The 13424-nt window shown below is 52.2% G+C and overlaps 1 protein-coding gene across 1 annotated transcript in view; it reads right to left on the reverse strand.

Annotated features, from left to right (window-relative positions):
• The window catches only part of STX8 (syntaxin 8), a 96608-nt gene extending 85489 nt beyond the window's left edge, over window positions 1-11119 (reverse strand). The window contains exons 1-4 of the mRNA XM_032199858.1: window positions 11087-11119; window positions 10867-10966; window positions 8858-8952; window positions 7409-7519 (exon numbers count right to left, since the gene is read on the reverse strand). Of these exons, the coding sequence (XP_032055749.1) occupies window positions 7409-7519; window positions 8858-8952; window positions 10867-10966; window positions 11087-11103 (323 nt within the window). The 5' untranslated portion in view covers window positions 11104-11119. The remainder of the gene's footprint in view (window positions 1-7408; window positions 7520-8857; window positions 8953-10866; window positions 10967-11086) is intronic.
• Window positions 11120-13424: the final 2305 nt, after the last annotated feature.

Consider the following 13424-nt stretch of genomic DNA (forward strand, 5'->3'; position numbering starts at 1 on the left):
CAGTCCAGCAGTGCAATTAGCAAGCACACACAATCTAGGGTTAACAACACCTGACAAAATTGCTTAAATAAAGCAAAAGGAACATAAAGCTCTTTGCTCACTAAGAACACAACTATTTCTGCCTGTCAAAAAAGCCAAGGCAAGCAAATTTGAAATAATTTGCACTCTCTCCCCCCCCCCCCCCCCCCCCCAATAATCTGCCCTATTCTTGTAGGTTGGGTCATGACAACAGGTCTGCTCGTTACAATAATCTTTTTGACATGTTTGGTAACTACCTTCCCACACAACACAGCAGAACTTCCTACTTCCTCTGATCTTCCCATGTTTCGCTTTGGTGGTGTGAAGATTAAAGCTTATCCAATTAGCCACCCACCGCCTCCGCCAAGTTAATCACGTAAATCTTTGAAACCGTCACAGAGCAGTGGAGTGTGCGGATAGCTTTTGATTATAGGAGCAGATTTAACTAATTATGAGGCTTAGCAATGTGCCCAAGTATAAAAGATGATGGGGTTTAAAATCAGGGGGCTATGTCATTGCTTAACAAGTGAGGGCTTATCTTTCAGAAGGCATTGTTTCACCGATAATTCCTATAAAACTTCCCGAGTAACTTAGATTAGTCAACCAGTGCTTACTTTAGACCAAGGCCACACAGCAAGGCTTACGGCTTTAGAAGACTGATCAGCACGACTGAATTTTAAACAAAACCTGGGTCATACGACAATCGGTTGCAGGATCACTTGAGCATCCCCTTAAGGATACAGTTGTACAGTAGAAGTCTTTGAAGCGCTCCGAGCACCTCTGCTCAGCTCCACAGGTCAGCCCCCGCAGAGAAGGCAGGTATTCTCTCACTTACGGTTTAACTGCTCACACTGGCAGGCAGGGAATTTTAGGAAGCTCCGAGCTAGTAAATCAAACAACAAGTATGATGTTTTAACTTAACTTACAGAACTTTTAACTTACAGAACTTTTAACTTACAGAACAAAAGCTCTCCTCCCTGAAAAAACAAACAGGAGACACGGCATGAGGACGAGCTCTTCCGAGTGCCCCCGGCACCTTCCCAAACGGGGCTGTCCCCAGAAGACCCAAGGAGACCCGAGGCCCACAGGACAGGCAGCGCTGGCACCGTGAGCGAGAAGGAAGCAGCACCTCTCATATGCACAGGGACGCTGTGCTGCTCACCACCACTTTCCTACAGCCCCACCGACTGCTCCCCCCAGCTTTAAAAACCACAAACTCCCTGCCAGCTACACAGCTAGCAGCACACCCGGAGGGCACGGCTGCTCTGCGGCACCTCCCAGCCCCCTGATTCCTGCCCACGACGCTGGTGGGGCAGCTCCTGGCTGGCAGGGCAGAAGGGCAGCTCCAGCTCGTGCAGACAGCGGGCACCCACCAGGGAGCAGCACCACGCTGGGCGAGGGCAGAGTGGGACCCGCACACGTAGCTGGGCACCAGCACGCCCGCTCAGGCTGGACGGGGTGCTCCTGCAGCAGGAGCGTCCCCAGGGACAGGGACCTTCACGACACGGCTCACACCCATGTTTTAATTCCCTGGGACTTCACTTTTCCATGCAGACCTCAAGACATGTACCCCAGGGAACACTTCCATGACAGTGAGCTCTCAGGTACCACCACCCTCCTTCTACACCAGCCCTTCTTATGCTGCGGTGGCCACAGCAGAGCCACGCACCCCGCAGGACAGTTGCTCAGCAGAAGAGAGCAGTGGGATCCCACAGCCCACTCACACTCCTCTGGGATGAGAACTACAACAAGGACTCCGGTAAGCCTGCACCAGAACACCCTGGGAGCGATGCTGGTGCAGGAGCAACCTCGGGCAGGGCACTTCAGGGAGCTTTGAGCAAACTTAGGAGGCAAAATGTAAAGCAAGCAGCTCAGCCTGGAAAGCTGCCCTCCTACTGACAACTCTTCCTGAGGCTAACGAGCATTAACCACTAATAAAAGGCAAGCAGGCACAACCTGGAGCACAATGCCTAAAAGTGTGGGGTTTGACTTACCTTCCTCTGTTGTGTTTAGATACAGAGAAATCTCTGCAAAAAAACAGCATCTCTTTGCAGCTCCTTACAGATGCAAGCACATACAGGTTTCCCATAACCACAGCCCTGACCTCCGCAAGGACCTTGGAGAGCCCCTGGGATGTTCCCCTGCCTGCTGAGCACAGACCAAACCACGGGAAGGCTGCACACCTTCCTGGCACTCCCCTGGCATTTCACACGGACCCAAACCCCCCAGGTTTTGTGCACAGAGGTGCACAGGGCGCTGCTGCTTGCAATCACACTTGCACACGCTGCCATCCAGGGAGCGCCTCCAGGTGACGAGTGCTCTGCAGGGAGAAGACCCAAGCACAGAGACACAATGCAGTGGACGAGAGCAACGCTGGGACAATTAGAAGCATTTTTTCTTGTAACTACATGGCCAAAGACGTATTAATCCTGGAAAATCCTGCCCCAGGCCCTTGATTTGATCCCATGACTCAGGCATCAGCACTCTCAAGCATCGGTTTCTGAGTGGACAATTTGCCTCTTCTTCCACCCTTTTGAGAAACTTTTTCATTGATCTTCTTAGACATCAGGCTAATTGCATCTGATGTCAGAAGACACTAAAAAGCTTCCAACAGCAGAAAGATATGTTAAAGGCACGTCAAAAATTACTGCTTTTTAATCTCCTTTTCCAAAGGACATCTGCTCCTCCATAAGCAAGAGCCAGATTCTCAAAAGCTTTTAAACACCTAGCGGCTCATGGACTACCGTCAGGCACTTGATGCCCATTTGGCATAAGGCAAAACATCAGTTTGGATTAAGACCTAAATACCTTACATTCGACAGAAAAGTATTTAAACAGAAAAAATACTGGACGTGGCATTAACCCACGTCCAAAAAAAAAAATAAGAAAAAGACTGTGGACTCTTCCAGAAGTTATTTAGGGTAGTTATTACTTAAGATGCTTTGTGTCTCATGGCCATTAAAAATTTCTGCATTTTGAGAAATTCAAAGAAATCAAAAAGGAATGTTAAGGCACACACAACTTTAATTTACTCACTGGTGATCTGCAAACAGTCCCACACACTGACTCCCTGGTCAGACAGGAGGAGGAATATTCTTGATTCCTTTGCCTCCACAGATGTATTTTGATATTGTTTCATTTCCAGAAAGTCAACGTTTGTAGTTGTTTTTTCCACTTCTCCCTTTCAAATGATATGAAATCACTGGCATTCCTGCTTCTCTTAAGTCTCTGTTGTGGTACCTGCACGTATCTCTTTCGAAGGAGAAAAGAGGGGAGACGATTCTGAAATTGCCAATTGAAACCCAACTACAGAAAGCCTGAGTGACCCTACTCAAGCAGAGTCACGCAAACAGTGCAATTTTCTCTTGGAAAATTCCAGTTGCATCTTAATTAAGGCCGACAACGCCGGAAGGGAAACTAACATTATCCCAAAGCAATATAGCGTCCTGCCCTGTGTTCTGGCCCAAGTTGTCAGTTAGGATAAATACCAAGAGCATTAAGACCACTGTACTTCACAATCAGAAATAGCTTTACAGCAGTTTTCAAAGGATGTAAAACTCACTGAATGGTGACCGAACATAAACGAAGATTAATTCTAGCAAAACCTTCACAATTACAGGCCATGGGGACAATAAATATGTGATCAGTGGTGCAAGAAGGTTAATGAAAAGAAAGACTGCTGGAAAGAAAACGACTTCTGAAAATTTGTGCTGTCACATCGGAGATGGATTAGATACGGAAAACCAATACAAAACCAGAGAAAAGTGTCACTGTTAGAACTTAATCAAACAACACGTGCTGATTTTTCTAATGCAGTGGCTAAAGCTTTCCGACTCAAAAATTTCAGCCTTCAGACACGGTGGCCTTTGCAACCCAACGCAGGCTGTTCCAGGAGGCTGTAACCACTTCAGGGAAACCAACTGCTGCAAACAGCAGCCTAACCCTGCCAGGCACTGCTGTCTTCTGTCCCTGCAAGCCACAGGGCACGCAGGGGGCACAAACTCCTTCCTGACCGACCCACCTGCAGCCTGCCTCATGCAAGGGAAAGGTCTGACTTCCTGGCACGACACTCGGGTGCTGGCTACATCTCTGCCCATACCACTGAAAGCCAGACCTACAAGGGAGAACACGGCAGGGGTGTGAATTCACCAGCCAGAGAATAGTTGGCATAGTTTTATCCATTTTTAATTAAAGAAGTTAAAAGAGAACTATTAAATTTCGAGCCTTGCAACACTAGAAAATAAGCACTGTCTCTGATGTTATCTTATGCTGGAAAATACTGGTTTCCCTGATCATTTCTAATGGAGCATGAAATTATCATGGGATTTTGGTATTTTCCTCCTGTCTGCCTCAACACCTTCATGCCAGGGCAGCTCGAGGTTCAGCCCTGGCCCTGCCAGCTCCGCAGCCTGCAGGGACTCCTCTCACTCAAGGCCAATTTTCCAGCAGGCACATCAGTTTATGCACTGCTCAGAGCAGACGGGAGCCTTCTCACGCCCCCAGCCCCTGCAGAAATGTTGCCCACTCGGGATTTTACCAGTGTCAGTTGTCTCGGCGTCGGATGTAAAAGCCATCATCGATGCACCACCTGGATTTGCACCGCACCCCAGGAAATGCCAAAGCCACTGAGGAATTAGTGGGTGGGGTGAGACCCAATCCCCCCGTTTCTGCACCTGTCGCAGGTGCTGCACTGCCAGCGTGCAGGTACACAAAGCTGGCCAACCTCAGGGCAAAATGCCTGCTTTGGACTTACCGAACACCCCGCCGGAGAACAAAAGCAAGGAGAAACCAACCTCTGCACCACGGCGCTGAACAGACCCTCAAGGAACGTGCACATGGTAACTTCTCTACAGCAACACCCAACAGAATACAGAACACTAGGTCAGTGACACTTTGGAGCAGGTACAGCAGTTCCTCAAGGAACACTAAGTAAGGAGGCTAGAAAAAAGATCGGGTTTTCAGCAGGAACATTCAGACACAACACCCACATTGCTACCCAGGTTTTTAGCCTAGGACAGCACCAAAACTGTGTCCGCCCTTTCCAAGGGACTGGTTTTCAACGAGTATCAGCAAAAATGTTAAAAAACGTGAGGATTTAAAAACACATGACATTTTACTCTGTCCCAAGACCAAGAGCTGACAAATTGCAAAAAGGTGAAAAACTCACGAGGGCTCTAAGGCGCTGCCTCACAGAAGCACCTTCACACGTGGATGTTTAAAAGGCAGAGCTGTGCATTTGCCAGAACAGGTCCGGTGAATACAGCACATTAGAAAGCGCCTGACATTTAGAAGCACAAGCTAAAATTAACAAAACCCCACAAACATCTGCATTACACGTCTGTACTGCAGAGGTTTCCCCCTGCAACCCTTCAGCGGCAGGTCTCACTGCACCACGGGTCAGAGAGGTGAGGACGAGCTGCTCAGCCACGCTGTAGGGAAAAGTTGGGAAGAGTAACACAATTAACCTGCACAGGGATTCAGCTAAAACTGTAACTCCTACACACAGCAGTACTTAACCATGCCCCTGGACTCAGGACACAGGTCAGTCAGACTCTTCCACCGTGGGGCTTTTAATTTTTTTGCACAAATGCTGACTCAGGCCTCACAGAGATCAAAGCATATCCCCCAGTGAATCATCAGGATTTTATCCCTAGACAGACCACTTCAATTCTGACTGATTCCATTCAGAGCCCTAATACTGTGCTAAGGTAGCATTTGCTTGCGAAGGAAGAAGGAAATGACAGCTGCATTTTGCAGACTGTAGCCTGGCTACCAACTGAGGAACAAGATTTATTTATTGCTACCACTCTTCTCCTCTCCTTCCAGCACCAGCTAATTCATTAATCAATTTAAACACGTTTCAAAGAAAAAGGAGTCTCATATTAATATCAGCTTTCGCAGACAAAGAGGCAGAAGAGACGGAGGCTGGTTAGCAGCACTTTCAGCCTTTATGCATCTGCCTGGTTAGCACGTGTGCAGCACCAGGCTGAACTCAGCATACACCTTTCCTCCTGACCTGTGGGGATGTCACTGGAAACACAACAGGGGGAAAAGAAGACGAACAAGACGAAAAGAGAGGCTGCGAAAAGCTCTTTGCTCTATGCTCTTTGAAGTGGGAAAGTGTAATGAATTCCCAGGAATCTGCTGCTCAGCAAACACACACACTGTTACTTTGCTATTTCAGGGAGACACGAAAGCTCAGATGTGCAGTAGCTGCAAGGAGTTCCTCAGCAAGACACACACGGGCTTACACAGAAAACGAAGCTACCAAAAACTGAGAAGTACACCCAAAGGTAGCAAATACACCCAAGTGGAATTCCTGGGCTAGAAGCTGGTGTTGAAAGATAAAACTCAGAAGCCCATTGATAAGTTGTGAGAACCAACCCATCCTCCTCTATTCCAGTGCACACAGAGTTCACAGGCCTGCAAGCTGCAGCAACCACATTAAAAGATGTCTCGTGTACAGCTCTTGCTACCGAAGCATGTAACAGCTCGGTGGTTTGTATGTTAGGGACACAGCATCTGTGTGACTCCCACCAAACCCACCTCACAGGATGCCAACAGTTTATTTGGACAAGAGGCCTGAGGCTCACACTTCAAGGAAAGGCTCTCCTTTTCCTCCTGATCAGAGGGAAAACCCCGGATGGATTATTTCTAAGAACACATTAGAGATGGATTATTTCTAAGAACACATTAGGGACAGCAGCTCCAAGTCGTCCCAATAAAAAGAGGCTATGTAGGGCCTGCATAAGGAGAGCACAAATTGCAGGCTATTATCCGTAATTATTTTTCCCAGCTGTGAAGGAACTCACTGAAGGCACAAAAATAATTCCGACTGCCTTTTCCACTCAAAGACAAGCTCTTCAATATTCATGCACTAGGAAAAAAGATTAAGAATAGAAGGTGAGTTTTACAGACAAAGCTCTCCCCTCTTGTCTCAGGGATATTTCAGTCAGCCCCCTTGCTGAACCACCCCCCCAGAATTACAGTCACATCTCTTTTCCAATAACACATCGCTCTGTGCTGTTCTGACGTGCCAAAATAGAAATGAAAATGTAGCGTTCCATTTGACAGGCCTCACTGACTGCTGCAAAATATGATCTCTGGGGACTCATCAACAGTTCTCCTACAAGTCACAGAGAGCTGGTGGCACCGTCAGCCCAGCTCAGTGATCTCTCAGTTTGCTGTTGCCTCTTCCAAGCAGCTCTCCACTCCCTTGTCCTCCTCAGCTTTGGCAGGCATTAATGACATTGTTGCTAAAAAAAGCACAGGATTTCCAAGCGAATGGAAGCGCACGTGGCTACAGGTGAATGAACTCCATGGATCACTTCACAGCTCCGGACAAACCCAACACGAGTCACGCTGCTCACTTAAGGCAGCAGTGTCATACCTTGTCACATCTGGCTCCGGGCCTTCGTTCCTGTAAGACGCCTCAAGTTGCTTCTGCCGCGTGACAAGTTCATCCACCAAATTCTGCCTCCTGTCCCCCTCCATCTGGGTGCTAATGAGACCTGGTTAAGGACCAAGCTTAAAACATTGGAAAACTTTCATATATAAAATAAAGCATTCTAGACATTCTTAAAATAAATCTGACCTCCTGATCATGAAAATAACTACAATGCTATTTCAGCTCAAGGAACACCCACCAGGAGAGGTGCTACATCTCTGGATGACACCTGCTTTTATTAAAAACTCCCCTCCAAAGTTTACCAGCCTCAAAGACGAGGATTCATAGTGACCGCAGTGTGATGTTCAGCTCATCATCTAGCACAGTCAGTGAAAGCGGGGGGTTTTTTACTGCCAAATCAGTTGAAGTGTTAAGAATCCTACATCCAATATAGTTCTGCTTTCATTTACTACTAAAAAGCAGCTGGCCCGCTCCGCAACACTGGCACCAAGATGTCCCAAGTGCTGTGGCTTTGACAGGTGACATGTGATTACTTTTTTCTTTTTTTCTTTAGAGACTTTCCAAAGGACTACAAGCTCTCTTCCAAGCCCTGCTGCATCGATTATGCAATAGCTGTACTGAGCTGTGTCTGCTTTCTGCCACAGCAGCATTCCTCCGTTCCAAAGCACTCCCTTGGCAGAAAAGTTTAACCCGAGGCCATCAGCACAGCACTCAGCGGGCTCATGCTCTGAAGCGATTTCTGCTACAGTAAGCTTGAAATTAAACATTTGTTCGTTCAGTCCGATCGCTGCCGGACACATCCTCAGGGAGGCGGGCGTGCTTCCCCGAGTCCGAGCATCCCAGAGCCCCAGGGCAGCCGGTACCAGAGGAACCCCCTGTCTCACTCCAAGGCACGTCGACAGCACTCTGAAGGTGCTGGGCTCCTTCAGCCACTGCACGTCAGGGCTGGCACCTCCCTGCCCACACCCTGAGCAAGGTTTCACCCTTCCTTTGTGCACACACTGGCACCCCTGCAGCCAGCGACTGAGACAAGAGAAAAGGTAAAAGGCAGCGTGCTTTCTGTGCTTTCTGCTGGACGAGTGAATTGGGCTCACAAGCCAGCCCACCGCGGCAGCACGGAGCACAGGCAAGATGACGACAGTTGCCTGAGGCGAGGCAGAACATCTTGCTTAGCTCCCTCCCAGCAAGAAGAGAACTAAAACCAGCCTCATGCCTGCAGTACCAGGGATCCTCACGCTCCCCATTCTTCCTACACTATAGCTGCAATAAAAATATTAAACATCACCACTGGCAAAACTGTAGTGACAAAATCTTCCCAAAGTGGAATGAGGAAGAAGCCCTAACTGCATGGCAGAGCTTCGTTCCAATTCCAGCTTGGTTTTGCACTCTCTCCTACACTGGGGAAGGTCGAGGAGATGTTTCCAGGGATACATTTGGTGCATCGACACATCCCGAAGCAGCAAGTCCCTCAGCTGACTGATCTTCTCCTTGAGATTCTGCAGCGACGATCTGATGAACACATTGAGCTGCAGGGGAAGAAAAAAGAACCGTCGGAATTGTATCTGCACAGCATGCAGCACTATTACATGCAGGTGACAAAAAAATTAACTTCAGCTTTACTGGCGGGAAAGGCTCCATCCTCAACCACGACAGCCTGCCTCAGAGCAGTTAACTGGGCTGGGCTGCTTACAAAATGAGATAAAAAGTACAAATTTCACAACCACGCTTCTAATGCATTGGTGCTGTTTCATATGGTGAGGTTTCTTTCAAGTCTTTATAAACAGGCTCCTTTATGGGCAAAGTATTTCAGCACATTTTAATATTTTCCAGGCCTCTCCTCTGATCTTTAATACAAATACGGGCGCCAGCTCCTTCTGCCACTGGGCGTCTTTCCCATGGTCAGAGGAAGCTCGCTGCAGGTTCAGACACTGCCTCCACTGAACTCTTCCAGACTTTATAGGACAGATCCCGAAGACGTCCAGCTTTGCCCCATTTCCCTTCTCAGTCCCACCTGTGCCACCTGGCCCTTCCTCACCCTGCCTTGCCCACGGCTCGGCCGTGTCTGCTCTCCCTCAAAGCACAGCTCAGCCCTTCACACTCCCGGCTCCAAGCAGGGCTGAGGCTTGCAGGCACTCTCCTCTTTTCCCCACCCCTTCCCAAGTTAGACTGACGTTGTCCTCTGAATTTTTCCTCCAAAATGGTATTTGTTTTCATTCCAACTGCTCAGAATGCTAGGAAAGGCCATCATGGCTGCAACTAACTACACAGCTCTCCCTAATTATGGCTGTATGTGCTTCTACACACAGCACCAGCCCGAACTGGGCTGCAAAATCACCTGAGACCCTCAGGGCTTTAAGCCCCTCTGACACAGGGGGCCTTGTTCCCAAACACGGTGATGAACGGCAGCAGAACTTTGAGGCAGGCCTGAGAGCACACAGCCGGAGCGCTGCACAGCCCGCGTGCAGACACAGCTCCAGAGCCACAGCGGGGCACAGACGCTGCTAGGGCAGCCCGGCTCACTGCGTGCCCCCAAGCCCTGCCGTACAAAGGAGGTTTTCCCTTCCCGTGCACGTTTCCTGCGCTCACAGGCAGCTGCAGAGCGCTGCCTGCAACCAGCACAGCAGCTGCGGGTGTTTGTGGCCGGGCAGGCAGCTCACCTGCACGCTGCCTCCGCTCCTCCGGCCAGAACTCGTGCTGTTCTAACAAAGGCTTCACTGCCATTAAAGGGGGACAAAAAAAAAAAAAAAAAGTAACAAGAAGCCAAGGGAAGTTTTACGAACAGCTCAACAGAGCAGAGTTGGCGGATTTTAAGTGCTGCCTTGAAACCTTTCCCTGTTTTTTTTCCATTGGAAATGTTATGCTCTATTTTTATTTAGCAATAAGCAAGGAGGGGCTTTTTTTAGCCACACTAATGGTCAAACGCTATGGAAATAACAACTCGCTCAGATTCTCCCCGCAAGATAAAGCCCGTCCAAAGTCTTTTACTCCCTTAAACCACCGAGGAGTCACAGAATAAACGCCAGCTCAGCCGCGGATTTCTCAACAGGCGCTTGTGTTGTGGAAACAGCCCCCTGATTGCTGGGGCCGTGTTTGCAGTAGAACCAAGCGCTGCCAGGGAGCCGCCTTCAGCTGCTGCTGGACTGCGGGGACGCTGCGCGGGGGAGCACGGGGCAGGGGCAGGGGCCGGGGCCGGGGCCGGGGCCGGGCAGCGCTGCCCTCACGCAGCTCTCAGCGCGGGGTTTGCACCAAACCCAGCCTCGGGCAGCTGTGGTGCAGGGAAGGCTCCGAGCGGCTCCCGCACAGCTTTTGGTGCTGCTGAACGCCAGCGGGCTGCGGGGATCGGCCCCGGGCACCCGGCGCCCTCCAGACACCGCCCGGCTGCGGTGATTGCGCTGGGGCCCCCCGGGGCACCCCCCCCGCCCCTCAGGCCCCCCCCGTACCTGTGCCGGGCTCTCCCCGCCCCGCTGCCGCCGCTCCCTCTCCCGGATCCTCTCGGCGAGCTCCTGCGCCAGGCGGCAGGCGGCGGCGTGCTGCGACAGCCTGCGGACAGCGACAGGGACGGGAAGGGGATGGGGACAGCGCCTCAGGCTCAGGCCCAGCCCGGTGCCCCCGGTGCCGCCCGGCCCCCCCCAGCCCCGCTCCCCCCCCCCCGGTGCTCACCAGGGCTCCGCAGCCATCGCGGCCACCCGGAAGCGCTGCGCTGGCCGCGGCCGTCACGTGACGACGGAGCGCGACGAGGCCCAAACGCCGCCGGCGCCGCCAAACGCTGGGGGGGGGGTGCGGGGCAAAGGAGTGCGGGGCGCGCTGCAGAGAGGTGCGCGATGCACGCTGCAAAACGCAGAGCTGTACGGTGCAGGAGGGCAGGGTGCAGTGCTGCACGGTGCAGAGGTGCAGGGTGCTGACTTCAAAGGCACAGCTGCAGGCAGAGTTGCATGGGCACACAGTGCAGAGCTGCACGGCTGCACGGTGCACATCGCGCGCTGCACAGGTCGTGGTGCACAGCTGCACGGTGCTTAGTGCAGAGCGCGCAGGTGCACAGTCCAGAGGGCAAAGGAGACTGCGGAGATACAGAGCTGCAGAGGTGCAGGGTTCAGTGGTGCGGTGGTGCACAGCGCAGGGTGCACAGTTCAGAGGTGCACGGTGCACACTGCAGAGCTGCACAGTGCAGGGTGCAGAGGTGCACAGTGCAGTGCTGTGGGGTGCATGGTGCATAGTGCACGGTGCACAGTGCGGGGTGCAGAGGCACAGGGAGCAGAGGTGGGGTACACAGGGCATGTGCACAGCGCGCAGTGCACAGCCAAACAGTGCAGATGTGCATGGTGCACAGGTGTGGGCTGCAGCAGGGCAGGGTGTATAGGTGCTGGGTGTGCAGCACGAGGTGCAGAGGTGTCAGGGGGCAGAGCTGCACAGCTCCGTGGTGCTGGCTGTGTGCTCCATGGCGCAGGGTACAGGGGCACAGAGCATGCAGTGCAGGGGTGCAGTTGTGCACAAGGATATGGTGCAAAGAACACAGCACGGAGCTGCAGGACACACAGCTGTGGCTGTCCCCAGCTGTGCCCCGGCCCTAGGGCTGACAGAACAATGCACACACACCCATCAGGCTGCCCAGTCCTCCTGTCCCCTCGTCCCAGCCATCTCCTCCGCCAGGTGAGATGCTATTCCACCTGCAGCTAGGGTCCCCTTGGAAACCTTTGCAATCCCCTGGGTGCTACCAGGGCATTCGATGCTTTTCCTAAGACCTGGGGGTCACCGCTCTCCCCCCTTCCCCAGGACAGGTTCTGCTCACTCAGTGCCGCGGTGTTTGTGCCAGAAACATCGGCAGGGAGGTTTATTTGTATAACGCAATCACTTCCCTCTAATTGCTTCTCGGTTTCATGACGCCAGCCCTTCTGGTGTGCAGGAAGCGCTGCCTCCAGTCAGCACTGCTGAGGAACACAGAAATCCTTCACGTTTCCCGTTTTGCTTGTATGGGGCCACCTACAAGCTCTCAGCCCCAGCCTTGCCCCAGCTGCAGCTCCGCAGAGCACTGCTGCTCTCTGACTGCGCCCCATGCAGCACGGGGCAGCCAGGACACTGTCAGGGCACCTGGATGTGGCTGCTGCCATCACGTTATCACGGTCTGGATCAAAACGCACTGAAGCCACAGGGCATGCTGTGCTTTGGGGTTTGGAAGAGCAGGATGGGGAACGGCTGGGATGCAGTCAGATGGCAGAGGAAGGGTGGGGACAGCCCCGGTGTCCCCCAGGCCGTGGGGACCCCAAGCTCTGGGGCTGGGCAATGGCAACAAGAGGGCAGTGACCCTGTGGTCAGGAGCTTGTCCCTACCCTTTGCTTCCTCCCCTTGTTCCAGGAGACAGAAGGACAAGAGGAAGCTGTTGTTAAATTCTACTCCCAAGAGAAACAAGCTGCAGGGCCCCACATTTTGGCAGGCTAGCTGGAGCCAAAAGGTGCCATAATCACCTCGAGAAGCCCCATTTGGCCTTCCATAAAAGCCCAAAGTACACCGGGAGGCACAAAAAGAACCAGCTCAGCTCATGGGGCCGCTGCTCAGAGCTCACGGTGTGCCCGGCCCCAGTAACGGCAATGTGACCGAGCTGAGCGCCGGTCCCTTTGCTGCCTCGGCCCAGCAGGCCTCGAGCACGGGCTTCCTCGGGACCTGCAGGCTGAGGAAAGAGCCAAGTGCAAAGAGCTGTTAATGTGTTTGTAAGGGTTTTTTTGCAGCAGCTTGGAGTGGCTGTAGCAGGAGAAAGAGACGCCTGGGATCGGGCAGAGTGCACTGCTGGGAAGCCATGGCACTGCCCAGTGCTGGCACCCTCAATATTTGGGCTCCTCGGGGCCCTGCAGTGAGGCCACGTGGGCTCTGGTGTTACAGCAGCCCTCGGCCATGCAGGGTTTGGTCTCCTCCTTGCTGCCATCGCTGACGCCAATCCCTGCAGGTACGGGCAGGAGTGCAGGTGCCCTAAAAGCAGTGGCAAGGCAGTGGCAGCGATGATTTGTGG

The sequence above is a fragment of the Aythya fuligula genome, chromosome 18 (assembly GCF_009819795.1).
Source record: "Aythya fuligula isolate bAytFul2 chromosome 18, bAytFul2.pri, whole genome shotgun sequence".
Classification (NCBI taxonomy): Eukaryota; Metazoa; Chordata; class Aves; order Anseriformes; family Anatidae; genus Aythya; species Aythya fuligula.